At 54.7% G+C, this 25242-nt stretch overlaps 12 protein-coding genes across 12 annotated transcripts; 5 read left to right on the top strand and 7 right to left on the bottom strand.

Moving 5' to 3' along the window:
* Positions 1 to 18: 18 nt before the first annotated feature.
* Positions 19 to 4312, top strand: P152DRAFT_489445 (ARM repeat-containing protein; the record flags this gene model as incomplete). Its single annotated transcript, XM_033682140.1, has 2 exons — positions 19 to 3584; positions 3666 to 4312. Exons 1-2 carry the CDS (start codon positions 488 to 490, stop codon positions 4310 to 4312), a joined length of 3744 nt encoding a protein of 1247 aa, XP_033532815.1. The 5' UTR covers positions 19 to 487.
* A 382-nt stretch (positions 4313 to 4694) lies between these two features.
* On the top strand, positions 4695 to 5866 carry P152DRAFT_63507 (alpha/beta-hydrolase). The gene is made up of 3 exons (XM_033683133.1): positions 4695 to 5167; positions 5219 to 5643; positions 5691 to 5866. The coding sequence occupies exons 1-3, from the start codon at positions 5077 to 5079 to the stop codon at positions 5808 to 5810; spliced, it is 636 nt and encodes a 211-aa protein (XP_033532814.1). The 5' UTR covers positions 4695 to 5076; the 3' UTR covers positions 5811 to 5866.
* Positions 5691 to 7671, bottom strand: P152DRAFT_63489 (WLM-domain-containing protein). The gene has a single exon (XM_033683132.1). The coding sequence runs from the start codon at positions 7284 to 7286 to the stop codon at positions 5922 to 5924; it is 1365 nt and encodes a 454-aa protein (XP_033532813.1). The 5' UTR covers positions 7287 to 7671; the 3' UTR covers positions 5691 to 5921.
* A 35-nt stretch (positions 7672 to 7706) lies between these two features.
* P152DRAFT_459587 (RNI-like protein) lies at positions 7707 to 9324 on the bottom strand. Its single transcript, XM_033679712.1, has 2 exons — positions 9004 to 9324; positions 7707 to 8952 (listed from the first exon to the last, which is right to left on the bottom strand). The coding sequence occupies exons 1-2, from the start codon at positions 9193 to 9195 to the stop codon at positions 7882 to 7884; spliced, it is 1263 nt and encodes a 420-aa protein (XP_033532812.1). The 5' UTR covers positions 9196 to 9324; the 3' UTR covers positions 7707 to 7881.
* A 361-nt stretch (positions 9325 to 9685) lies between these two features.
* Positions 9686 to 10048, top strand: P152DRAFT_474797 (uncharacterized protein; the record flags this gene model as incomplete). Its single annotated transcript, XM_033681353.1, has 3 exons — positions 9686 to 9695; positions 9748 to 9818; positions 9905 to 10048. 3 exons carry the CDS (start codon positions 9686 to 9688, stop codon positions 10046 to 10048), a joined length of 225 nt encoding a protein of 74 aa, XP_033532811.1.
* A 134-nt stretch (positions 10049 to 10182) lies between these two features.
* On the bottom strand, positions 10183 to 12019 carry P152DRAFT_459586 (uncharacterized protein). Its single transcript, XM_033679711.1, has 3 exons — positions 11739 to 12019; positions 10728 to 11630; positions 10183 to 10678 (listed from the first exon to the last, which is right to left on the bottom strand). The coding sequence occupies exons 1-3, from the start codon at positions 11757 to 11759 to the stop codon at positions 10409 to 10411; spliced, it is 1194 nt and encodes a 397-aa protein (XP_033532810.1). The 5' UTR covers positions 11760 to 12019; the 3' UTR covers positions 10183 to 10408.
* Positions 12020 to 12201: 182 nt separating this feature from the next.
* Positions 12202 to 12892, top strand: P152DRAFT_459585 (uncharacterized protein). The gene has a single exon (XM_033679710.1). The coding sequence runs from the start codon at positions 12399 to 12401 to the stop codon at positions 12762 to 12764; it is 366 nt and encodes a 121-aa protein (XP_033532809.1). The 5' UTR covers positions 12202 to 12398; the 3' UTR covers positions 12765 to 12892.
* A 272-nt stretch (positions 12893 to 13164) lies between these two features.
* Positions 13165 to 13996, bottom strand: P152DRAFT_63461 (uncharacterized protein). The gene has a single exon (XM_033683131.1). It carries the CDS (start codon positions 13781 to 13783, stop codon positions 13328 to 13330), a length of 456 nt encoding a protein of 151 aa, XP_033532808.1. The 5' UTR covers positions 13784 to 13996; the 3' UTR covers positions 13165 to 13327.
* A 263-nt stretch (positions 13997 to 14259) lies between these two features.
* On the bottom strand, positions 14260 to 14652 carry P152DRAFT_399486 (cyclin-dependent protein kinase CDC28 regulatory subunit CKS1; the record flags this gene model as incomplete). The annotated part of the gene is made up of 2 exons (XM_033676517.1): positions 14260 to 14464; positions 14528 to 14652. The coding sequence occupies 2 exons, from the start codon at positions 14650 to 14652 to the stop codon at positions 14260 to 14262; spliced, it is 330 nt and encodes a 109-aa protein (XP_033532807.1).
* Positions 14653 to 15949: 1297 nt separating this feature from the next.
* Positions 15950 to 16867, bottom strand: P152DRAFT_467220 (uncharacterized protein; the record flags this gene model as incomplete). The annotated part of the gene is made up of 1 exon (XM_033680756.1): positions 15950 to 16867. One exon carries the CDS (start codon positions 16865 to 16867, stop codon positions 15950 to 15952), a length of 918 nt encoding a protein of 305 aa, XP_033532806.1.
* Positions 16868 to 18641: 1774 nt separating this feature from the next.
* On the top strand, positions 18642 to 19325 carry P152DRAFT_63425 (uncharacterized protein). Its single transcript, XM_033683130.1, has one exon. The coding sequence runs from the start codon at positions 18831 to 18833 to the stop codon at positions 19221 to 19223; it is 393 nt and encodes a 130-aa protein (XP_033532805.1). The 5' UTR covers positions 18642 to 18830; the 3' UTR covers positions 19224 to 19325.
* A 681-nt stretch (positions 19326 to 20006) lies between these two features.
* Positions 20007 to 21723, bottom strand: P152DRAFT_474792 (transducin family protein; the record flags this gene model as incomplete). The annotated part of the gene is made up of 3 exons (XM_033681352.1): positions 20007 to 20516; positions 20567 to 21428; positions 21485 to 21723. The coding sequence occupies 3 exons, from the start codon at positions 21721 to 21723 to the stop codon at positions 20007 to 20009; spliced, it is 1611 nt and encodes a 536-aa protein (XP_033532804.1).
* Between the last annotated feature and the right edge of the window lie 3519 nt (positions 21724 to 25242).

The raw sequence follows: 25242 nt of genomic DNA, 5'->3' as shown, positions 1-25242 counted from the left end.
CAATGGCGGTTTTCTTCCGATCCTGTGATACCGCGTTGGAGTCGCGTGCCATCACCACCGACCCTCCGCTGTGAAGCTTTTATGTAACAGTTCCACTACCAAGCACGAGTGGCCAATACGGCGATACCAGATTCACCTAGTGATTGATAGACCTAACTTCCTTCAAACCCCTCCGGCTGATCCAGTGAACCATTGTCGCGGCATTAAATCACGTTGAAGGGCTTCCTCGTCCTCTCTACTCGAACGCGATGTGGTAATTGTCATCGTTTTACAGGAAGCATCGCTGCCCATCCCACCTTCGCGCCAGTCTGTTCCACAAAACAGGCAGAGAGACAGACAGCTAGAACTTCCAGGTCATTAACGAGTAGCCTCTCCTGACTTTGTCAAACCCAGCAGCGAGGTACATCCCAACGACTCGGCCGCTGTTTCATCCATTTGCCCAGCTGAGCCTCCAGCGCTCACGCTGCAACACATCCAACCATACGCCATGTCCGCGTTCCCTCCCGCCGCCCCTCCAACGTCCACCAGCAATGGCAATTCCGGAACCGCCGCACCGGGCGACCCTTCCAACACGTTCTCGCTGATCCTCCAAGCCCTCTCCGCCATCTACGACCCGCGATCCACCAACGAAACACGCCGCAGTGCGTCCGAATGGCTCGAGACCGCCAAACGCGACCCTGACGCCCCAGCCCACGGCTTCGCCCTCGCGCAAGACCGCAGCCAGCCGCCGGCGCTCCGGTACTTCGGCCTGACGATGCTCGAGCACTCCATCAAGTATCGGTGGCACTACGAGGATGAGAACGGGACGCGAGCACTGCAGCAGTGTGCGGTGCAGTTGGCCGAGGGCGTGTCGGCGGAGGACCCGTCGTTCTTTCGAAACAAGGCGGCGCAGTTGTGGGTGGAGGTGGCGAAACGCGCGTGGGGAGATACGTGGATGGATATGGACGAGTTGCTTGTCAGGCTATGGGGGAAGAGCGTCATTCATCAGGGCGTGGTGCTGAGCATCTTGGAGACGCTGTGCGAGGATGTCTTTTCGAAAGACGACACAGCGGTGGAGATGCGAGGAGGCGAGCTCAGTCATGCGTGCGTGGAGATCATAACCCCGGCAGAGGCGCTGGCGAGGCAATACCCGACCAGAGCTGTTGGGAACCAACTGCGATTCGGCGAGGACGGGTGGTTGAAGAGGATATGTGACCTCCTCCCCACGTTCTTCGAGCAAGATCGGATCAAGGACGAGCAAATCCTGGCCTGCGCTGTGAAGGCGGTGAACACGATGCGCTCGACGTTGAGTTGGGTCATTCCCCGAGCCATCGCGATGACCGGCTGCGTGGGCTACCTCTGCACCTCCTTGTCCTCCGGCGTGATTGAGCTCCAAATCTCCACGGTCGAGGCGCTCCAAGCCATCTTCGCGCGGAGCCATATCGAGTCGGACGAGTTCGCCGAGGAAATCATCGGCCCGATGCTCACTGGGCCCCGAGCCGACCTGCTCAGAAAAGTCTATGTGTGGACGACGGAGCAGATGAGCGATCTGGACGAGCAGAAGTACGCCTTGTGCAAGAAAATCACCGAACTCCTTTCATATCTGGGAACCTGTCTCGAACGATCATTCAGTCGTCTCGGTCCGAACGCCGCCATCGCAGAGTTTCTGAGCCTCATTTTCGACGTGCTACAGAATCCCAGTCTGATGGTCTCCATCCCTGTCCTCCACCTTTGGTCCAAGATCTTGAAATCGCCGTCGTTCCGAGACTCGAATGAGGTCCGAGGAATGATCGGGAACATCCTGGAGATCTGTAGCGAACGGCTCGTTCGATACGAGTTCTTGCCGGAAAACACGGACAATCTGACGGTCCTGTTCCTCAAGGAAGACATGGATACGCTTCCGGAGCAGCATGCTTTCCTGGGAAATTACCGACGTTACTGCACAGATGTCATCGAGCAAATAGTCCGGTCGACGCCCCTGGATGCCTCTCGCCACATCCTGTCACAGGCCGCAAGTCTCTTCACATCGATCCAAGCCGAGCAGGCCAAATTCGACCCTAACACCTTCTCAAAGAATTCCCCCGACAATCTTCGGATTGAAGCTCAGATATCGGTTGTTGATGCTGCTATGAAAGGGTTCATCAAGTGGCGGAACGGCAAGGGGGCCGATCCCGTGGAAAATGAGAATGATCGCAATGGGATGCAGGATCTCTATGAAGAATGGTGTCGTACCTTGTTGACACTCAAGTTCCAAGATCCCGAGATCACAAAGAGATTGAACACGCTCTGTGTCACAATTTCGACCAAAGCGCTTCCTACCAGACCTGGGCTTGCGGTCGCAGTTTTGGATCATCTGTTCAATCTCGAGACGCGCGATATCAGTGCGCCTCACCAGTACTCCGAAGCAATGCAGAGCCTGGAAAGCAGTAGTGCGACCGAGATGCAACGCTTAGCTTTCGTATTCTCCGACCACTTCTTCACCCTATATGATGACTTGGAGAGGAAAGCAAACCATATCATGGCGAATCAACAGCTAAGCGACAGGCGGATGCAAGCGTTCAGGACGCTCCTCTTCATGCTCATACATCGAGCGAAGACTCTGGACGAAAACACTAAGCAACAGAAGCTCGAAAGCATCATAGAGCCAGTCAAAGCAGCCTGGACCAATCCAACGCTGACTGAAGGTTTGTCGTCCTTTGGCTCCTTCTGTGAGATGCTGGCCTTCGGGAGTCTTCCGGACTACTTTCAAAGCCGGGGATTTCGGCAGGTGGAGGACTGGTCGGCTAAAGAGCTCGACGAGGAAGGCAAGGCTATTCAGCAAAATATCAACAGCCGGTTTCAAGGGCTTCCTTTGCGATCCACTAAATCCTTCTTAACAGCCTCCACCGAGAAGATCGAGGACGGCTCGCCAGAACATGAGATGACATGTCTCATCTGGTCCCGGGCCATTCCCGTGATTCTCCCTAACCTTCTTAAGCTTGTCGGCCAATCGCAAGCATTCAACGATCTCACGAACTGGTCTCAACTTCCGGAAGAGATGCAGGCCGTCATAAAACGAGTCCTGACCGACCGGTTTTGGCAATCCGGGATCTCGACCGAAAGTAGGGAAACGTTTTTCGCCAAGGTCAGCAGCTCGAAGACCACGTACGAAGGTTTCGCTTCGACGATACGCGGCACCGTGAGACAGATTCGGGAGTCATGCTACTGGATAATATACGGCTTCATCCGACTCAAGGACTTGTTCTATGGGATTCCGGAGCTGCCAGGTCCTTTAAGCGATGCGCTCTTCAGCAACGCACACGCATTGTCAAGCCATCACGTTTCCGTCCTGCTAAATATGTCGATGCAGCTTATAGAGTATTGCCCTGTCCATCTCCGGCCCCATTTCCTACCCAAAGTCGTCTCTTCGCTCTTCGCAGTCTTGGACAGGAAAATCGGTTCGGAATGGGAGCAGGTCACCAAGAGGGTCAGCGAGCAACGCGCGGACGATAACCTAGCCGACGAGATGAAGGATGAGAGCATTCTGCGTCAGCTAACCTTCAATGCCATCTCCCTCGCGGCCAGTTTACTTGACCCTCAACGCAACGGTAAGGACTCCTCGAAACGTCCCATCCGCAGAACACGCACACTAAACCCTTCTTGCGAAGACCACTTTTCCCCCAAGCAGCGCGAATCCGGGCAAGGAGAGTCCGCTGAATCCACCAACCTCGCCACCTTCGTTCTCAGCTCCCCCCAAATTCTCGAACCCCTTCTCCTCTTCATCACCCACACCCTCCGCGTCCGCGACACCCGCTCCTGCAACCTCGCCATCCGCGCCCTCCGCAACGTCGCGCCCCGCTTCCGCACCCCCGCCTCCGACCCCGTCCATGTCTTCCTCGCCGATGAAGTCCTCAAGGCGGCCATCACTTCCTTCAACGAGCCCTACTTCGTCGACGTGCAGAAGGACCTCGCCATGCTAATCGCGCAGATCATCCAGATCGACTCGGACGGCCAGCCGGAGCAGCAGATCTCTCGACAAGTCCTCCTGTCCTTGCCGGGCTTGTCGGATCCGCACGCGCGGAGCCGGGTGGACGACGCGGTGGCCAATATCCGCGCGGCGTCCGGGCAGGGCATGGATCGGAAAGCGCGGGCCTGCGTGTTGACGTTGCTCGAGGGCGTCCGCGGCGTCAGCATCCACGAGATGGGCAAGGTGGAGCGGCCGGCGTTCGAGTCACAGAAGAAGCCGCGGAGCAAGCTGGCGGAGATGTATATGAGCGGGGTAGAGAATCAGGGAATTGTCCGAGGTGGAGAGGCGAACCTCGCGGGCGTGGCGAGCATGTTCGGGGAGAACTGACGGATACCGCCGGCGGATGTGGGGTCGGTTGGTCTTTCGATGCATCTACAGTCCAGCATACGGCTACGCCATGATATGAACAAGTTCTTGAAACGACGGAATGACGGGTCTGGTCCAGCTATGGTTTCGAGCCAGCGGATTCTTTGAGATATCACTATTCCAATTATGCAGCAGCCGACGCACCCTAGCGACAGGCGTCTATTCCTACATCATCAACACGACCGCTATAAAACCTTTATGGTATGATGTTCAGGGCATTATGCTCGACGAAAATTAGCAATCCAGATTTGACTGACCAATCCTATCTCCTTCACTGCCCATTCACCTTTTCAAGCATTTCCCGGCTGATGTCCTAAACCTAAAAGCGCTCGCTGTGCTTCCGGTCAAATGAGCACATGCGATTAATCGATTACTAACAAGTGATACCCAAGGCTTATGGTCAATCAACAGTAGTCTAATGCAATGTTGTAGGCAAGCCCATGTCTTATCGCGCATGTAGAGTGTGGAGAAGGTCTCCACATGGAATATAAACCCCAAACGTGGATTTACCCTATAGTTCGCTCAATTCGCCATGAACGAGTTCTCGGAAAATATATTAAAACCGAATCAGTGGCTTCATCATGGCCAATATCTGGTCCGCAACTGTCTAATTGCAGCATGATTGAAAATATGTCCCCCGAACAATATTTAGGATAAACGTCTCTCTCGATGTCGTCCCATTCTTGTGTTCGACAGAGAATCACCGAGAAGGTTAAGTTAAAACCATGTCTTTGAAGTTCCTTGTGCTCACGTTATCGGCCGCTGCGACTGTCGTTGGACAAGCAGCACCATGCTCCCCACTGGAGATGATCTACGGTACCCTCTCCTCTCCCTCCGCGCCACCGACGCTAACCCAGCCATCCACAGCCAAAGCCACCGGAGAGAGCGGCCAATACGGCATCATAGTCGGCAACACGCTCGTCCGCCAAGTCCTCCAACTCGTCCCTAGCGCAACTGGCTACTCCGTCCCCTACCCCGCCGACTTCAGCGACCGCAGCCCGGAGCTGGGCGTCCAAACCCTGCTCCAGCACCTTCAGACGCAGGTCACCGCGTGCCCGGACCAGAAGTTCGCGCTCTCGGGGTACTCGCAGGGCGCCGTAGTGCTGCATCGTGCGGCGGTGGATTTCACGCCGGAGATCTTCGAGCGCGTGGTGGCGGCGGTGACGTTTGGAGATGGGGGGCAGCAGGCAACGGCGGCGAATCCAATTTATGATAGTCCGGTGGGGCCGATTCCGAAGTGGCCCGAGCAGATGGAGGGGAAATATAAGTTTAACTGTGTTCAGGGGGATCTGGTAGGTGCTGAGTGGATGAAGGAACGAACGCGACTGACGAGGCCTAGACGTGCACGCCGGGAGGGTCTTCGACGCTGGCTCATTTGCGATATAACTCGGGGTCGTATATCTCGGACAGCGCCAAATTCGTGGCTCAACAGTATCAGAAACTGGGTGGCTCGTCTTGAGTCCATAGTTGGTCGTTATCCCTGCTCTTCATGTACATATCGTGATATGGAGTTTCGAGGAACAAGATCCGTAGCGACGGAGGGTATCATGCTCTTTTCCACATCTTCATTCTACGCAGCCCGGTTCTTGCTCGCTCCACATGCCCCACAAACCCCAGCGTCTCCAGGATTGATATAATTGTTCTCTTTGCACGACGAGCTCTGGCATCTCCAAGTGCTGAGGAGTTTGGAAGGCTTCAACACGTTCGAGCAGATCTCGCATATCAGGGCGGTCGAAGGATTGAGGTACGAGCAGACGTTGCAGGAGATCTGTTCGGTCTCTTCGGCAGGCCGCTGCCCGGCTTCGCCGGATGTTATCCCACTGTTCCGTGGTATTGAATTTGACTCCCCCCTCTTTACCTCAATGGGTAGCTCTTCATCCTCCGTCTCACTACCGTCGTCAGCGTTATCTATGAATGAACTTCCCGGCCTCTGCGGACGTTTCGTGAAGTATCGATCGATCCGCTGAAGCTCGTCCATTTCTCGCTTGGAGTCAACATCGTTGTTATCCTCGGTCTCGCAGATCTTCACAAAGCCCCGACCTTTCGAATCAGTGAGTCGCTTGCCATGTTCATCAACAGCGATCAGGTCGCTTTCAGTTTCCTCTTCGTATTCCGACTCTGTATCCGACTCGCCATCGGACGGCGCCTCACTCCGATCTTTCTCCTTCTTTACGTTGTCAAACCTAGCCAACGCCGCTGCGGCTCTCAGCTCCCTTCCTCTCGCACTCCCAGCCACCCGAGGCTTGCCCTGTACCTTCTTCCCTCCCTCGAGCTCCACTCGCTTCGTTTCGTCGTCCCCCAACGCAACCCCCCCGCTCCCAAACTTCTTCAAGATTCTCCGCTGCTGTCGCTCTGCGTAGCTCAGCTTCGGCTTCTCGGACGTCCCGCCTTGCCCTCTCTTTCTCTTTCTCCTCGCGCTGCGGTACGTGCCGCCACAGATATGCTCGGGGGCCATCGACGTATCCGGCATGACCTCCGTAGTGTACTGTCCGCTCAGCAACGTCTGCCCTCGACCCCAGAATCCCTCTCCCGTGTAATTCCGCGTCCACAATGCCCGAAGCTCATCCGCGTACCCATCACGCACCTTCCAGAAATTTTTCCCGTGATTCATCTCCTTGCAGTGCGCCAACTCATGGATCATCACCATCTGCACGTGCCGGAACGGCATCCACGCCCCGTTCTTTGCCCGGAGTACCAGCTGAACGGCTTCCCCGGCATTGAAGTTGCGGCCGACGAATTCGCGGTTCCAGGGGAACTCTTCCAGGGCGTTGACGACGATGTGGTTGCGCTTCATGATGGGGTAGACGATGGCCGCCACGCGTTCCAGGAAGTCTTGGGACAGCTTTTCTGAGGCCCCGGGGAGAGGCCGGATGAAGTTGATAAGTGCATTTGGGCGCTGGGTCTTTTCATTGATTCTCTCCCAGCCTAAAGGCATGGCCGGCAGGTGGGCGACGAGTTACGGGCAAAAAAGATTTGACTAGAGATGAAATCCAAATTTCAGTAAGTTGAACGTGTGTGCATAAGACCAAATAATGAAGACTCAAAGTAATGTGCCGCGATTCCAAATTGTACACCAGTCACCAAGGCTTCGTTCAGCAATACATACTCATTCCCTAGCAACAGAATTCCGGGTATTGCTCTTGATGACAAGTTTGGCGTACAGCTGAAATCCAAAGAACCAGTTGCGCCTTTAATGCAACTTTTTGGTTCGGCGTTGACTATTGAAGCTGGATGTTCAAGGAAGTTGGATTTACTTTGAAGGCAACGATTTGCGGTATATTTGAAGTGGCAACACATCCTAGCCTACCATCACTACGTACATTCAAATGAGCAGAAATAGGACACTGGAATCTTTCCGATATTTACCTATAGCCAGTCTAGGAAATTTAGCATAGCGTTAGACACAGGTTCTTCATTGTTCTAATATTATAGCAAAGGCAGATAAAATTACTCGCTATTCTAGTATGCTTCTTCCAGGGTATCATCTCCACGCTGGATCTGCTCCAACCCAAGTCGACGGACACCATATTCTATGATAAACCGGTCTTGCCCAGCTTCTCCGCAAGCTCGTCCACAGCCTTGTCTTTCTCCTGCGCGACCATCTGCTCCTCCGCTTCCTCGGCCCTCTTCACCTCCGTTTCCCTGACGGCTTCCTCTTCCTCCTCTTCCTCCTCCTCTTCTTCCTCCTCGCTCTCCTCTTCCAGCTCATCCAGTTCGTCCAACCCCCAATCATCCTCGCCCCACTCCCCCCCAGCAGCCTCCTTACGATCCTCCAACACCCCTCTTAGCTTCTCTACGAAGTCGTCGTCCTCGCCGAACCGGTTGCCGTTCAGCTCGACCCTCCTCAACTTGCCCAGCTTGTTCTCGGCGATATCCGCCAGCGGCGCGAGGGTCCTCGCGTCCATCTCCCCGTACTGCATCTTCAAAACCTCGAGATTCGGAAGGCCCCCCGCGGCCAACTTCGCAAGGAACGGCTTCCCCCCTTTTGACGTCAGGTAGCAATCGCTCAATCCAAGCTCCGTCAGCGCCGCCCAACCATCCACCGCGTTCGCCAATGCCCTGGACCCCAATTCCGTGAAGGTGTTATCCTGCATGTCTAAGACCTTGAGATCTCGGCAGTGCTTCAAGCCCTTCCGCAGCAAGACATCGATCCCCTCCTTCCGGATCCCGTTCTGCACCATCCGTACCGTCTGCATACCCTTCCCATCGCCCTTCCCCTCTGCATGCTTGGCGTGGCTTTCCAGCATCTTCGCCCACGCCTCCATGCTGCCCGTCTCCAGCCGGTTGCGCCCGCAGACGATCGTTTTGAGGGTGGGCGCGCCGGTCGCGATTTTTTTCTCGGCGAGGATGGCGAGGGAGTCACCGATCATGGCGCCGGCAGCGGGGCCGAGGCCATTGTTGTTGAGGTAGAGGTGCTCGAGAGGGGCGTGGGCGGATAGGAAGGTGATCAGGGGGGCGGAGGTGTTGAGTCCGAAGGCGTTGTCGGAGAGGTTGATGGTGTGCAGATTCGGGAGGGTGAGGATGGCGTCAAGGAGAAATGAGAGTGCCGGAGGGATCTCAGAGAGGAGGCGGGATGTAAAGATGTCGGCCAGGTTGGCAGTCTGTAAACATATTGAGTAATGGTTTATCGGATGTAGAGTTTGGGGGCCTACATGGAGCTTCCTTTTCGTTTTCAGGACTTCGGCGAGGGCCTCACAAGCGCCTACACCCAGCGTATTACCCAGAAGCCGGATCTCTTCCACATCGTCATTCTTCTTCAAGGCTTCGATATGAGGAGCAATGTCTTCGGCAGTGTCCAACTTCAGCCCCTTGCCCTCCAGCGAAAACACTTTTGACGAGGCCATCTTGAACTTTGGAGCGGAGGGTTCAACGGATAGAAATATAAGAAGGTTGAGACTCGGCGATCAGGAGAAAGCGGAAGGTTCAAGGCAGCAGTGGTTGTATGTAAAGATAGGCGGGGTGGCGCATTTCGAATGTTTTTGTGTGCTTTGGCGGCGATGCCATGGCAATTGGCTGCCGTAGTCGTCCAGGGTCTAGAGCCGTTTCCACGTAGTCCCCGCCACGTAGTCCCCGCCAAGACCGGCACATGCAAGACCTTAGCATTCCAGCAACAGCGAACATAGTAGTGATTCTCCGCCGTTCCGCTCCGCCGCTCCGCCGCTCCGCTCCACTCTTCTTCCCAATTGAACCCTGTCAACTCCCGATTGTTGGCCAGAACTCAGAATATCCCGTCACTGGATTTCAAAGCACCTCATCATCCCCAATTCGCAATTTCCTCACCGCGACGTGTTCAGAGATCATTCGACGAACCTACCAAACCCAATCGCCAAAAAGATGTCGGCCAGTACGTTTCCGCATCCCACCGACGTTGCAGATTCTGTTCTAACTCCTCGTAGCTGCATCCGCCACCAACGCCTGCCCGGCTCCGGCCCCGACATCCTCCCAATCCACGGAGAAAAAAGTTAAGGTACGATCCTCCCAGGCTGGTCCTTCGATCAACGCCATCGACACCATCGGCGACAAGCGACCGCACTTCTAACGACCTCGATCTAGCCATGCTGCGTCTGTACCGACGAGAAATCCGCCCGCGACGAATGCATGCTTTTCTCCCAATCGTCTGATCCGGGGAATCGGGAGTGCAAAGACCTGGTGAGCCGCTATCGGATTTGCATGGCGGGATTCGGGTTCCAGGTGTGAGAGGAGTGTGATGTTGGGGAGATATTTAGAAGCGTGATAGAGTGTACAACATTGCATTGGGAGGCGCATCGGCGGAGGGGATTGGAGTACGGCATTGAGAGGGCACAGCGGTACTGATAGAGTTTTACACGGAAAAATCGCCAGCTTTTCTTTATGCTATTACTCTATGGATGGTGTATCGATGTTAACCTGAGCAGCCAGCTAGGTAGCAGGGCAGTTCCCATTTTTCCATTTCCAATTGCCGAATCATTCAGTTCGGCGTGTTATCCGATCTGTACCAATTACTAATTACCTCACTCCAACTTGTGTGCACCAATTTCAAGGGTTCTTTCATATTTTCTCGTTAAGAATTCGAACCGTTCAGTCTTTCTTCTTCCTCAGACTCCCAAGTCTTCTCTTCAGTCCATCGCCGATGGCGCGACGGCTTGTGCTCCTTTGTAGACCAACATCGTCTGTGTCCTTGCCTTGGCCTGGTTCCCCGTCAATACCGGTAGTCTTGTTACGAGTCAGCATTGGGATGCCTCGTTCATCGAAACCTGGTTCGGCGCTCGCAACTCGCTTCTCTTCGGCGGCACGATCCTCGGAGAAACTGGGCTCGCCTTTACCCTTGTGATCGTCTGGGTGGTATTTCTGCGACCATCAGTATCACAATCTTCAGGGAAAGCGAATATGACCTTACCATTCCCGGCCAGCGTTTGTACGCATTGTCACCTTCAGTCATCATATTTTCCCCCTCTTGGTACTCCATCTGTCTGCCGAACCGGTCCATCTCGCCCGGGGGCACCGATGCGACCCCCACCAACGGCCGGTGACCGCGCACCGAATCGATGACCCGTTCGCGTGGGGCGGCCCGCAACGCCTCCTCGTTGCTATCCCTGACCGCCTCCAACGGGCTACTCTCGAAGTTGGCGTTTCTCGCCGCGAGCGTCGCATCGAACGGCCCCTCGTGGTGGTACGGAATGCCCGATGTGATGTCCAGTTTGTCAATGGTGTCCGGACGGGGCTGGTGGCGCTTCTTCAGATGCGGGGAGCGGTTCGCCCGCTTGCTGTCGGATCGGATGGTCTGCAGCGGCGTGTAGGATTGATCCCCCGGGAAGCAGCCGCCCAACGAATCTCCCCGACCGTGTGTACGGTGACCAGGAGGGGAGGAATGCTGGTAGGGCGGCAGCGGTCGGGCGATGCCACTGTGCGAGCTGCTCCGGTTTTTCGGCAAGTTCGGACGCGGCGAAGTTCGTGTGGTACGCGGGTCTTCGAACGTCGCAACGCGGGGACTCGCAGAAGTCGGCGGGGTGAGATACCCATTCGCTCCGCCTTGCATGTTCACGGTCGTCGGCTTGATGCTATTCTTAATGGGGCCTCCGCCGGGTTGCGAACGGAGGGATGGATTGGTCGACGGCAGATGTCGCCTGGTGCTGTCCGGTCCCGTGAACTCCTGTTCCAGCGCCGCCACGGCGGATGGGGGAAGAAGAGAGGCGGTGCTGCTCTCGGATGGTGCCTGGAATGTCGAACGAAAGCGAGTACCCGGGCCCGTCTCGGCGCTGGGTTCGGGGGCTGTGAGGGGGTCGACAAGGTAGTTTTGGGCCTGTGGTGGGATAGTCAGCAACCAGAGCTTGCAATGGAACGGGCGAAATGGTTCCATCATGTGAATCGGGACAGAAATGATTGGTGTATCGGAGCGAATAATACATACCCAATCGTTGCTGCCTCCCATCTTTGAACACTGATATCAAGATTCTATTCACCGGACTTAACCCACGAATGGTATACAAGGTCCCAGGATGACACGATAAAAGGAACGATATCCTACAGTATAGTACAGTAAGTATAGTAAAGTAGGTACCTCTAGTACAGTAATACGTGACTTTCCAAGAACGGTAAGAACAATAGGCGGGAAGGAAGAAATGATAGAGCACAGTGTAAGAGTAAATGGGAAGGAGCTATCAATCGCTCACTGGAAATCCGAACCGCAACTGAACTGGCAGGAGCGGCCATGACAGGTTGAGCCAATTCAGTGGAGTCGCATACGTCCTTGTGCTGGCGGTGCTGCTGCTGCTGCATCGTACCTGCCAAGCACCACGGCCGATGACATCATTGGCTTGCGCAGCCTGTCCAGCTCTCGTCTGACGTCTCAACTGTCAACTCAACCGAAGCCGATCGGATCATCGTCGTCATCCGTCTCCATATCGGCAATCGGCAGGGTATCCCGTAGCGGGATGACTCTACCCTGTTATCTTTGCTATTTATTAACAATGACCATCGATTATGGCATTGGACCCTGCAGTAGCCAGTAATCCAAAATAGACCTTCTAGACTCTACTCCTGCAGCTCTCATAGCTATTAGCTAGCAGCCATGAGTCTCGTCGCCTATCCGGACTCAGAAGATGATGATCAACCGCCTGCAACCCAGAACATCCCTGAGCAGCGTCGGTCCTTGCCAACGTCGAACGAGTTGAAGCGAAAACGTTCGTATCATAACGACGATGGGACACTCAACGGCAGGGACCAGCCAAACGGCACACTTCCAGCCCTCCCGGCTGCGTTCCACGACCTGTACAGCGCACCGGTCCGCACCTTTCCCACCTCCGACCCCTCCCTTCATGGAGGACGTCAGCGCCAGACGCCGCATGTTGAAGGGAATTGGAACACTCATGTATACCTAGAATGTGCGTGCTCTACTACTTCTCCAGTTTACCCTCACGAGATTGACAGCGTCTAGGGCACCCTGCCCCTGACATCTCGACCACCATCTCCACCCTCGTGTCGTCTATATCTCCCCAACCCAATCCAAAGGACGGCCGAACGTCCACCCTCCACGCCTTCCATGTGACCCCCTTAGGCGCCCCGGAGCCTCTCCACATCTCCCTTTCCGCCCCCTTGACCCTCCGCACCCCGCAGCGCGCCCCCTTCCTCGCCGCCCTGACCGCGCGACTCCAGCGCGCGCAGCTTCGCGCATTCAGGATCCACGTGGTAGACCTGAGATGGGTGGGCAACCGAGAGGGCTCGCGGTGGTTCCTTGCGGCGGGGGTGGCTACTGAAGGCGCAAATGGGAACGGGGAGGCCAAGGACGGGGAAGAGAAGGGGTCTGTTAAACGTTCGAAGCTGAGGGTGGAAAACCACGGGGGTTTGAAGACGCTGCTAGACACGTGTAACGAGGTCGCAAAGGAATGGGGGCTGCCAGAACTTTACGTGGGTGGGAAGAAGCAGCCGGAGATGTCCGCTGATGGTGCTGTGGGCAAGGAACGGGGATGGAAGGAGTCGGGGGATTCGTCTTTTCACATTTCACTGGCGTGGCAGCTGGAGCAGCCGGAGAGTTGGGAGGTGGACTTTGCCTCCGAGGCGGGGAAGGAGGCGTTTGCAGCGCTGCGGAAGACGAGGGTGAAGATCGAGGATGTGAAAATCAAAATCGGGAATGAAGTGCATCGGATCAAGCTCGGTGCGCGGACGGAGATGGGTGGGACATTGTTTGGATGAGCGGCGCAATTGGTCGTGTATCGACCGTCGAGACACCCTTCTAGCGAGCGAACTTTGACTGAACCATCGAATTGTTCTAATGGGGCTTTGATAATATATATCTACAACCATCCCTTGTCCTCCGCCTTTTGTGACCCGAGTCGGCGTCCCATTTCCCCTGAGCGGGTCCAGATTAAGTTGCGACGGACGCTGCGTCACGCACCGAGGATCCAAATGCAGCAACGATCCGGAAAACCCCCAAAACGGCGGAAGTGAACAAAACATGGCGGACCGCCATATTCCGAGCCGACTGAATATGATATCGCGAACTGAGGTGGCTTTTCAAAGGGTCCGATGTCAGTCAGTCCGGGTGAGCGACTCCTCACCCCAACCCGGCCGTGAGGACACACCTGCACTCTTTCGTGCCATCATTCTGAAACCAGCTTTGGTTGCGAAAAAAAATCCACAGACGAAGGTGCGGAAACGCATCGATGTGCAACGGAGCAGAGAGGAGAGAGTAGGGGGCGCGCAAAAATCAGTTTCGGAGATCCATCCGTTTTCCATGCCTCGTGAAATTCATAAGATCGATCCCATCCTCGCAAAAGCGGTTTTCGACCCGTGGTATCGATGAGCTGTGTCGCCATCGATTTTCGCGAGATGTCGTTAATGCTGCGACGGAACGTAGTTTAATGGGCGCCTGATCACCGGAAATTATCAGTACCGCACAAATCATGATTATATGGTCCATGCTGGGGGAGGTCTCACTTGAATAGTAGGATATGCGGCTCCGGCTCATGCACCTCGTAATGCTCCCAGCCCAAACTCTGCGTGATGCCCAGGGCGCGCCATTCCTCCTCCCACAACAGCTTGAGCGTGCCGCGCTGGTCGAAGTAGTCTTTCGGGATGGCCTTCAGCATCTGCTTGGGGAGCTGGACGTGGCGGTATTCGTTCTCGTCGTCGGAGTAGCTGCGCGGGACGGAAACGCCGTCGGTCAGTGGAAGTCACTCGAGGCGGGACGGCGGAACTCACCGGGCGGAATAGTGTATGCTGTCGATGAACTCCTCCAGCTTGGAGCGTTCGGGCTCAGAGAGGGGGCGGGGCCGACGGTTGCGGCGCGAGACGTCGATGCCCAGGTCTACGGCAGCGTTGGTCATGGTGACGGAGTGGGAAGGAGTCGGCGATATGTGAGAATCGACGAGAGCTGGATGAACCAGACGGTTGGAAATGATCTCGATGATCGATGAGTTCGAAGTGTTTTGTTTCGATAGCTCGGTGGATGCGGGTGGTGAAGCTTCGGCGTGGAAAGTTCTCGAGGATGGGTTCGCAGGTTTAAAGTTCTGTGAGGTGGGGATTTGTTTACAGAAACGAGGGGTGTTTTCTGGAAGTCAATTGTGCACCGTCGGCGATGGAGGGGGAGAATTGAACAAAGAGACGGGGGAGTCGGAGATGTTTTTATAGACGAAACGTCCTGTTCACATGCGGTGATGATCTGGTATCTTCAGTTCTTGCGAATGGAGGAATGAGTCAAATGATAGCGGTGACTTGAAGTTGGAAGCCGCGTGCGGTGAAGGTTCGCTCTTTCCATAAAATCATCAACACCGAAATTGCTGCCTTATTAATGCCTGATTGTTGCCCGTTGTTGCCTGGGACCCCACGACCCCTCCCTGGAAAACCCTGGCAACAGATGATCGTCCACCACACACGGATGGGACTCCGTCAGTCCGTAGGCTTTCCGCTGCGCATGTGCTCTGCGACATAAAATTCAAGAATCCAATATCCACATGAGATCAGTGCGTGCTACATGTAATCACCGGTAGTTGCCTGCCCGTACTTGCATATGTTACTTGCACTTTGAAACCAATTCACCAGTACTAGCATGATTCACCAGATGGGATTCACCAGACCCCACCACCCTTTGAGTTCCAGAAGCCTACACAATTCATGAGGGCCAGAGATAGCTCATATCATTACATTTGAATTTAATTCTCTGAATTGAGCGGGTATACACAGCCGTCTGATTCACGCGGTCCGACCCCTTGTGGTTATATGTGTCTAATGAGTGTGTCGAGGACGATATCATGTAACGTCAAATAATCGCCCTCTATCCGTCGTCCTTCTGGTATCTGTTCCTTGCAAGCATTTTAAACCAATCCCTCATCATCGTGTCCGCAAAACATGTAGTCTCCTCCCGACAGGATGCGCGGCGAGACAACGCTCACGCTCCGTAAACAAAAACTCCGGTCATCCAATATGTCTCAAGGAAAGTCATGAAGCGGATGAAAGCGTCATGGACGGCCGTGAGGAGAGGATGGCTCGTGGGAGCGCATTTCTCAGCGGGCCATCGATAAGTCGCAGCTTTCGCGGGGAATTATTTTTGCTTTCAAGACATGGTATCCAACCATGCCTTCACATGCCGTCTATATCCAACGGCCTCACCAGACCTTGACCGACTCAGATCCATGCGCCCCCAGCAGCCACCTGCCGAGGCGTGGTAGGGAACGCGGCAACAAACAACGGCCGGATCTCGAACCGGTATTCCTCCGCACAGAACCGCTTCAACCCCCTCCGTCGCATCACCGCCAGATCCTCATCCCACTCCGCCGACCGCATAGCGTCCCCGAATTCCTCCGCCACCTCGCTCAACTTCTCCAGCTCTTTTCCGAACGGGTGGCTCGCGTCCACGGCCGCGCGGTTGAACATGTCCAAACTCGAGCGCTGCTCGCGGGGCGCCATAGGTTGAGGGACCGCCGGGGTCGCCGAGCCAGCGCTCGCGATGCTGTTGATGCTGCCGATGCTGCCGTGGGCGCGGACATGTTGCAGCGAACGTTGTCGGGCGAGGCGTTCGTGCGCTCGCTTGCTGTGCGACGCGGCACGCTCAGGAACGGAGGGCGTGTCGGCGTGGAGAGAAGCTTGCGTCTGGCGCGAAGACGGGGGTCGAAGGTTGCTTGATGATGCGGAACGGCGGGGACCAGCCTGTCCCGAATTGCTGGCGGATTTGAAGTACTCGGAGAGGTGGTTGGGTTGCGGAGAACTGGGTGAGGAGCCGACGGATGAGGCGTCGGTCAGGGTTTCTCTTGAGCGGACGGATCGTGTGGATGTGGAGCGGCTGTCCGACTCATCGGAACTTTGCACGGAGGCGGTTGAGGCGGAGGAAGAATTGGAGATGTTGCGGGTCTGCGTCTTGAGGGTTTGAATGTCGGGTGCGTTGTAAGCAAGCGTGTTCGTTGTCGAGAGCAGCGCGACGGGCGCGGAGATCTTGTTTCGGTCGAATCCTTTGGAACGCATGTTGAATGCTCGCGACGGCGATGGCGGCGGTTCAGAGCCGGATGGCTTCTTGCGATGTGTGGTGAAGGCTCTTGCAAGAGACATGTTGGCGATGTGATTGCGATCAACCAAGAGGGACAACACGCGGACGCCGAGATCCGGGGCTCGAAATGAAAGTGACGACGGTTTATACGTCAATGCTCTGGATAAAGCTTGACGTTCTCGTGGTTCGAGGGATCGCAAGGTCGGACCAGGGTTGAACCAGGAAGCAATATCTGAGGTAGATTGCTTGTTTGATACAATTGGACAACGGTAAGAGCAGCACTCAAATAAATTGCACGCCCTCTTCGGAGTGAATATGGAGGCCTTGGGCTAGAGTCCAAGTTTGACACTCGTGACCTTTTAGACGGTCAATAAGTCACATACACCTAGGTCAAATTGGTTGTGACTGTTGGGGCTCTCTGCGCTGGGCACTATCCGGTTGCCTTCGGAGGATCACGATGACAGGGGTTTCCGCTTTGCGATGCGGAAGTACAGTTCGCGATTTCGGTTTTCGGATTTCGAGGGGCAAATCAATCGGACCACGTTTATGAATCCGAAAGAAAGCGATGTTTATCAAACGAGACAGTCGAGTCTCTGCTTTGTTGATCCGTCGTGGGGATGAGTACAAAGTACAAACGTTATGCCGTGACCAAATGCAAGGCGGAGGGAACGGGGGTTGACGAGTCAACCGAAGGAAAGTCGATGGGTTAATTTGTGTCAAACAAAGGAGGGTAAGGGAGACCAGCTGTCGTAATGAGCGAACAACCAGGTCGCAAAGTATAATGGAAAAAAAGGCAAGTTTATCGACTGATGCGCCGAAGCCCGCGAAAGTCCAACAAAGAATGAACAGTGGTATGGAATAGAAAGAGAGAAAGTTTCACGTTGGAGAAGGGGAGCAGACCAGACTGGAGGGTCAGCAGGCAGGAGACTGGAGAGAGGACGGGCTACGGAGGCGTGGAGGATCAACCAGCGCGAAAAAGGTGGGATGGATTGCTGGGAGGCAACGGATTCAACCAATAGCGCCACGATACTATCCCTTCCCTGGCTTCTGATGCCGGACACTCTGATACAAACGACGATCGCTTTCACGCAACACGCCAATCCCCCCAAAATGCTCCCCAACGGCCAACATGCCATGTATGAGTCCATAATTCATGATTAGCTGCCGGGCAAATCGAGTGAGCGACAAAGCGATTATATTAGCGTAAACGCAAAGCGGACATGCCTTCAACCTTCATAAATGGTTGAAGTCCTCGATATCAGCACTTTCAGGAACAGTCGGACTGTGGGACGGCAGTCCTCACCCATCTGATGATGCGCATGTGCATGACCCAGGCCAACGTTGGCAGGACACATGTCTCGTGCATAATTATTGCAGCCCAGGCAGGTAGTGTGAACTGTGAAGGCTGTATTCAAGGCGATGCAGTAATTACAGTGTGTAACAGGACGGAATCGACATCGCCCGCCCCGACATCCGACAATCCGATTGGGGCGATGGGTGAATTCACCATGGACCACATGTGAGCTGTGTGCCATGTATCCAAGGGTTTTGTGCGGGGGCAAACGCTAATATGAAATACTGTACCATGAGTCCGTGACTCGTGAGCGCAACTAAGGGAGAAAGTCAAAGACTGGACGGGTCAGTGGTTTCAAGCCGGTGTCCACGCGAAAGGTCCCAGCCACTAGGAACGGTCCTCGCCTCCTGCCAGGAACACTTTTACTCTGGGGTCTGGGACCCGCTCGACTCCGTCCGTGCGCATCGACAAGCCTTAAAATGCCTTTTCATTCGCCACGATGAAGACAGGGATCTGCCTGGGACCCCGGTTAACCGCCGTCCCCGTCCGCACCAGACAGAAAACGGCAAGAGCCATCGGGCCGCCGGAGAAACGTCGTTTCATCTTGATGCCTGGGGATTCCTTCCAGCTTCCTTCCTTCCTGGTGCGGTTGGTGGGAGTCAAGGGTCCTGGTATATCGTGTCAACTTTGTAGATGGAACTGAAATTCATGTTGAATAAACGATAAATATTATGACACCCTCCTCGATTTTTCTTGCTGTGTCCTTGATTTTCAAGATGGTTCCTGCATTGGACTGCATTCAGAAACAGGGAGGCTTCTTGGGATCCACATGCCTTTCTTTGTCCAATGATTGCATGCATCCTCCCTCCTGTCACTCTGTCGTGTCCACAATCCACATTGTTTGCTGTATGTATGTGGTAGACACTGCAGGAACTGATTTGGCAGCAGTAGTACATGACTTCACAAACCTCAATGCTTCCCCAACTTGCAAGACGAAGCAGGCTGGCTGTCATATGCTGTGCCGCCGGGGCTCATTTCGGTCGATGTGTATCATTAAATACGGTAGGCACCGAGATATACCAGACCTACATATGAAACTTCTTTTTCGCCTTTTTTGTTTCTGAAAACATCATTGTCAATTCAGTGATTTCAGTCTGCAGTTAGCCCCGTGATGTCCGCGATGAATCTATGACGTGGCATCCTCTTATCGTCCTTGTCATGAACCAGATCCTCCAATCTCCTCGTTTCCAAATTTGCGAGTCCATAGCAATCTTACTCTGCCCAGTCGCCAGCAACAGTGTTCCACATGTTCGCGTTCTGGTGACACAACATGGTGACAGCCTCAATGTTGTGTTTCCTTTTTCTGCTCAATGCAGGACAATGAGTATCTATTGCTTTCGTACGACAATACCAGGCCAGGACCCAGGAGCAATTACTCTCATCCCGCCCCTTGGAGAGGAGAGGCTCCTAAACTCGCAATTTACATATAGGACCTGAAAACAGGAAATGACCTAATCTCCGCTCACCTCTCCCATGCACAAGGGCAGGGTGATACATACACTGATTTCCAGGACATCGAGAGACGGTAATTTAAGTGCTTCCATTATTATCATCAAGTGACGAACAAACCGGCTTGCCAAATTGCCAATCTTTGAGGCTCAACCCCCACTTGCGCAATACGGATATATTGATGCCGATCTAATTTTAACCTGAAGTGACCCATTCACCTTGACAAACCCAAGGGCCAAGATTATGACGTCCGGAGGGGGAGGGGGGTTCCGTGCACCTGACGACACACATCGACAATTCGACATTGAATAATGTAGCCAAGAGGGTCCGGGATTTGGGCCTCTGGTCTGGTCCATGGCTTCATCGGTGCCGGCGAGACCGAAATGTTGTTACAATATTCACTCCGACATATCCTCGTACCCATCCGATCCGCCGTTAGGATCATCCCTCTCGTCATCGGAGTCCTCCTCATCCACATCATTCCTCCCCACCATCCTCTCCTTAACCTCCTCACTCCCGTCTCCCATACCAGCCACTCTGCCCGCAAAATTCCTCCGCACCGCCGCATTCGTCGACGTATCCCACACCTGCACCGACCCTTTGCTCCCCGCGACCGCCAACCGGAACCCGACCTCCTGATCGGGCGCGAAGCTCGTGACGAACACGCGGCCCACGCCGAGATCCCGCGAGACGACCATGCTCGGCCCGGCCGACGTGACGTTCCAGAGTTTGACCTGCTTGTCGGTGGAGCCGGTGGCGAGGAATCCGGGGATGATGGGGTTGATGTCGAAGGAGGAGACGGAGGAGTCGTGGGCTTGGAGGCTCCAGACGGAGGGGGAGAGCGAGGTGGTTTCGGTTGGGGCGGAGCGGATGTCGTGGTAATGCACCAGGCCGTTTTCAGTGGTGACCTAGTCGGTGTTAGTATACGGGACAGGAGTGGTCAATAGTGGATGCTTACGTAGAAATGGCTGTCGGAGTGCGGGTCCCATCGCACGTTCTCGACGTCGCTTTCCACCTTCCATCGCGGCGCTTTGGCTTCAGGGGCGCGCATGTCGGCCGCGACGACTGTCCGATCGTAGCTCCCGGAAAGCAGCACGGTCGGCTCTTTCGGATGCCATGCCACTGAGCAGACTTTGTCGGTATGGTATGAATACGACTTGGCGCACGTGTTCGTGTTCAGATCCCACAGCTTGATGGTCTGATCTGCGGAGGCGGAGGCGAGTAGATTCGGATGACTGCGATTCGAAGCGAGGGAGAGGACGGCATCGACGTGGTATTCGTCGTTCGACAGCTTGGGTCGCTTCTTCTTCTTCTTCGACGGTTTTGTTGTCTCGTCTTCTTTTCCTTTGCCGAGGACTACGTCCGGGAGCATCGCATCGACTACGTCGAGGTCCCACAGCTCGATATCCGGTCCCATCGTACTCACTGCCACAAAGCTTCGTCCAGCATTCGGGTTCTCAGTTTGGCCGCCAGGCCTGTAGTTGATCCATTCGACCGCCAAGGGGATATCCGGCAGCATGAGGTCGTGGTGGACGTATAGATTGTCCGCCTCGTCTTCGTAGATATACACCTCGAGATGAGCCATATCATCCTCTATTCGTGCCGCTAGCAGGAGATTGTCGCTCGGAAGAATCTGTAACTCCTCCCGCTCATCGTCGTGGTCATCCTCGTCTTTGATGGTGATGTACGGATCCTCCTCGTTCGACTCGTGGAAAGCAAGTGTTTTGACGTTCCCAAACATAGCCATCGTATCGCCTGCTCCGTCTGGTTCGTCATCGTAATGCTCCAAGTTGTACTCCTTGAGGTCATCGTCCCCTTCACTGTGCGATAATTAGTTAGGCTGTTCAGACTGTCGGATCTCAGGCCGCAAATGTACCTTGCTTTTGTCGATGTGCCTGCATCACCCGTCGGCTCCTGATTTTCCACCTCTTCTTCCGCCTCTTCTTCATTTGCATCCCCAGCTTTGGCCTCCTCTAAATCGTCCCGCGCATCCTGCAGACGGAGATCCGCAAGCTCTCCGATGCGGTCGTACTCCTCCTCCGAGATTTCGAACTTCTGCGGGAATTGGGCGGCTCTTCCTCGCGGAACCCACGTCGCCGCAGTGATCATAGACATTTTCTCGGATTTGCAGAGACTGTTACCTCTCTACTTCTTCTCTGAAATTCTCGCGGTCAGGAAATTTTAAGATAAAAAGATATCAGAGTCGAAGTGCACAGACCAGTTCGAAATGTGCGGCGAACCCTGACGATTTGGTGTGGCGCTGTGGCTGACCTTATACCAGATTCGAGATCTGATCAGCGACAACGAACCTCCAACCTCCAACCTCCAGGTTCTATTCTGTACGTTGAAGGCAAAATTCACATTCACAATCCCATACATTACAACGATAGCGTGCGATCAGAATTCTTTGCATCCTCTACCATGAGTAGCCGTGGACAGAGCCCCAAGCGGCGCAGATTGAATTCCCCTCCCCCTTCACATCGAGACGACGATGAGCTCCGCCCGTCTCTCGCAGCACGGTTTCGCAAGCGTGAAAGCAGGCCATCATCCCGTTCACGCACCCCCCAACCTTCCCGCCATGGTAGCGCAACTCCTCGCCAGTCCGAATTCGACGGCCCGGAACCGTACATTGCGGAAGAAGAAACCAACGCGCTCGACCGCGACTGGTATGGCGGTGAAGAGAACGGCCATGCTCTTGGCGACGAGACGCATAACCCGTTTGGAGCAGCCGACAGCACATGGAAGGAGCAGCAGCGCGAGGCTGCTTTGGTGGAACGCAAGCAGAACACCCGGCTAAATGCCAGACAGGTGCAGCGGAACAAGGACAACGATGCGTGGGAGGCGAATCGAATGTTGACGAGCGGAGTCGCGCAACGAAGGCATTTCGATCACGACTTTGAGGAAGATGACGAAGGAACGCGGGTACACATCCTAGTACATGATCTGCGCCCACCGTTTCTCGATGGTCGGACGGTGTTCACGAAGCAGCTGGACCCCGTGCCAGCAATCCGAGACCCGCAGAGTGACATGGCGGTCTTCAGTCGGAAGGGTAGTCGCGTGGTCAAAGAGCGGAGGCAACAAAAAGAACGGCAGAAGCAGGCCCAAGAGGCGACCAATGTGAAGGGCACGGCGCTCGGGAACCTGATGGGCGTCAAAGACGACGAAGGCGACAGTGCCGCTGCCGTCCCAGGCGAGGACGCGGAAAAGAACGGAGGGAGCAAATTTGCCGAGCATTTGAAGCAAAGCGAAGGACAGAGCACGTTCAGTCGGAGTAAGACGCTCCAAGAACAGCGGCAGTACCTGCCTGCCTTTGCGGTTCGAGAAGAGCTATTGAGAGTGGTCCGGGACAATCAGGTTATCATCGTGGTCGGCCAGACCGGCTCAGGCAAAACGACGCAATTGACGCAATTTCTCCACGAAGACGGATACGGCAAGTTTGGCATGATTGGATGCACCCAACCACGGCGTGTTGCAGCCATGAGCGTGGCTAAACGTGTGAGTGAAGAGATGGATGTCAAATTGGGCGGTTTAGTGGGCTACGCTATCCGATTCGAGGACTGTACGAGCAAGAACACAGTTATTAAGTACATGACAGACGGCGTCTTGCTACGGGAGTCGCTAGTCGAGGCCGATTTGGATAGGTATTCGGTCATTATCATGGACGAAGCCCATGAGCGTGCGCTGAATACTGACGTCTTAATGGGGCTTATTAAGAAGGTCTTAGCTCGGCGAAGAGACCTGAAATTGATCGTGACGTCGGCAACTATGAATGCGGAGCGATTTTCTCGATTTTTCGGAGGCGCCCCCGAGTTCTTCATCCCCGGACGAACGTTCCCTGTCGACGTGCAGTATTCTCGATCCCCATGCGAAGACTACGTGGACAGCGCTGTCAAACAAGTACTGGCAATCCATGTATCCCAGGACGCAGGCGATATCCTTGTCTTCATGACTGGCCAGGAGGACATCGAGATCACCTGTGAACTGATCGGAGAGCGCCTCAAGTTGCTCAATAACCCGTCAAAGTTGAGCATTCTCCCTATTTACAGCCAGATGCCAGCCGACTTGCAGGCGAAGATCTTTGACCGGGCAGCACCTGGCGTCCGAAAAGTCATTGTCGCGACCAATATTGCAGAGACAAGTCTGACGGTGGACGGCATTATGTACGTGGTGGACGGTGGGTACTCGAAGCTCAAAGTGTACAACCCAAAGATGGGTATGGATACGCTGCAGATCACGCCTATATCGCAAGCCAATGCACAGCAGCGTTCTGGTCGTGCTGGTCGAACCGGACCGGGAAAATGCTTCCATCTTTATACTGAGCGAGCGTTCAGAGACGAGATGTATATACAAACCATCCCCGAGATCCAGCGGACCAACCTCGCGAATACCGTGCTGTTATTGAAATCTCTCGGAGTGAAAGATCTCCTGGAGTTCGATTTCATGGATCCACCGCCTCAGGATACGATCACGACATCGCTCTTCGACCTTTGGGCTCTTGGAGCAATCGACAACCTCGGAGAGCTAACTGAGCTTGGCCGAAAAATGACCGCCTTTCCTATGGACCCGTCCCTAGCAAAACTCATCATCACTGCTCGGGAGTACGGCTGCAGCGAAGAGGTTCTTACCATCGTTTCCATGCTCTCGGTCCCAAGCGTCTTCTACCGCCCGAAAGAGCGCCAGGAAGAATCCGACGCCGCCCGGGAGAAGTTTTTCGTCCCGGAATCCGACCACCTGACGCTCTTGCACGTCTATAGCCAATGGCGAATGAATGGCTATTCGGACGGATGGTGCATCAAGCACTTCTTACATCCCAAAGCGCTGCGTCGCGCCAAAGAGATCCGCCAGCAGATCCAAGACATCATGCAGCTGCAGAAAATGGAACTCGTCAGCTGCGGGACGGACTGGGATATCATCCGCAAGTGCATTTGCTCAGGCTACTACCACCAGGCCGCCAAAGTCAAAGGCATCGGCGAGTATGTCAATCTTCGCACCAGCATCACCGTCCAACTGCACCCGACTAGCGCCCTGTACGGTCTCGGCTACCTCCCCGACTACGTCATCTACCACGAGCTGATCCTCACGTCGAAGGAGTACATGTCCTGCGTCACGGCGGTGGATCCGCATTGGCTAGCCGACCTCGGTGGCGTGTTTTACTCCATCAAAGAGAAAGGGTACTCCGCGCGGGATAAGCGGGTGACGGAGATGGAGTTCAACCGAAAGGCGGAGTTGGAGGCAAAGATGGCGGAAGACCGGGAACGGGAGGAGAAGAAGATACAAGAAGAAATGAATAGAAGCAAAGCGGCCGTGAAGAAGTCGATGGCTGTGGAGACGAAAGTCAGTGTGCAGGCCGGCGGAGTAGTGAGGAAACCAGTGAGGTCAAAGTTTGGGAGAGGCTTCTAACACAATGTCAAGCGGTTAGATGATATTTATACCCAACCATATGCACCCGCTCCTGCGCTTAATATTGCGGATATCTTGCCTACAAGCCGCTTCATACAGGAGTGTGATTTGGAATATTTTACTCCTCCAACTCTGCTCTTCTCCAACGGTTTCTTACAGAACTTTCTAGACCTTACACGATACCGCTAGGGGTGCTTTGTGATGTGGAATGCGTCACACAAGATAGGAATGGAT

The sequence above is a fragment of the Eremomyces bilateralis genome (assembly GCF_010015585.1).
Source record: "Eremomyces bilateralis CBS 781.70 unplaced genomic scaffold P152scaffold_14, whole genome shotgun sequence".
Taxonomy (NCBI): domain Eukaryota; kingdom Fungi; phylum Ascomycota; class Dothideomycetes; order Eremomycetales; family Eremomycetaceae; genus Eremomyces; species Eremomyces bilateralis.
The sequence above is the reverse complement of the archived record's forward strand: the minus strand, read 5'-3'. Positions and strand labels throughout refer to the sequence as shown.

What these genes read in the sequence shown, in the direction of transcription:
- P152DRAFT_63507 (XM_033683133.1), top strand. Translation starts at nt 5,077, where the DNA reads ATGTCTTTGAAGTTCCTTGTGCTCACGTTATCGGCCGCTGCGACTGTC. An exon ending in CCCACTGGAGATGATCTACG is followed by an intron (nt 5,168 to 5,218) that starts GTACCCTCTCCT and finishes AGCCATCCACAG; the next exon opens with CCAAAGCCACCGGAGAGAGC. An exon ending in ACTGTGTTCAGGGGGATCTG is followed by an intron (nt 5,644 to 5,690) that starts GTAGGTGCTGAG and finishes GACGAGGCCTAG; the next exon opens with ACGTGCACGCCGGGAGGGTC.
- P152DRAFT_63461 (XM_033683131.1), bottom strand. Translation starts at nt 13,783, where the DNA reads ATGTTTTGTTCACTTCCGCCGTTTTGGGGGTTTTCCGGATCGTTGCTG.
- P152DRAFT_459587 (XM_033679712.1), bottom strand. Translation starts at nt 9,195, where the DNA reads ATGGCCTCGTCAAAAGTGTTTTCGCTGGAGGGCAAGGGGCTGAAGTTG. An exon ending in AAACGAAAAGGAAGCTCCAT is followed by an intron (nt 8,953 to 9,003) that starts GTAGGCCCCCAA and finishes ATATGTTTACAG; the next exon opens with ACTGCCAACCTGGCCGACAT.
- P152DRAFT_63425 (XM_033683130.1), top strand. Translation starts at nt 18,831, where the DNA reads ATGACACCCTCCTCGATTTTTCTTGCTGTGTCCTTGATTTTCAAGATG.
- P152DRAFT_459586 (XM_033679711.1), bottom strand. Translation starts at nt 11,759, where the DNA reads ATGGGAGGCAGCAACGATTGG. An exon ending in TGGGAGGCAGCAACGATTGG is followed by an intron (nt 11,631 to 11,738) that starts GTATGTATTATT and finishes ATCCCACCACAG; the next exon opens with GCCCAAAACTACCTTGTCGA. An exon ending in ACAAACGCTGGCCGGGAATG is followed by an intron (nt 10,679 to 10,727) that starts GTAAGGTCATAT and finishes TGATGGTCGCAG; the next exon opens with AAATACCACCCAGACGATCA.
- P152DRAFT_459585 (XM_033679710.1), top strand. Translation starts at nt 12,399, where the DNA reads ATGAGTCTCGTCGCCTATCCGGACTCAGAAGATGATGATCAACCGCCT.
- P152DRAFT_63489 (XM_033683132.1), bottom strand. Translation starts at nt 7,286, where the DNA reads ATGCCTTTAGGCTGGGAGAGAATCAATGAAAAGACCCAGCGCCCAAAT.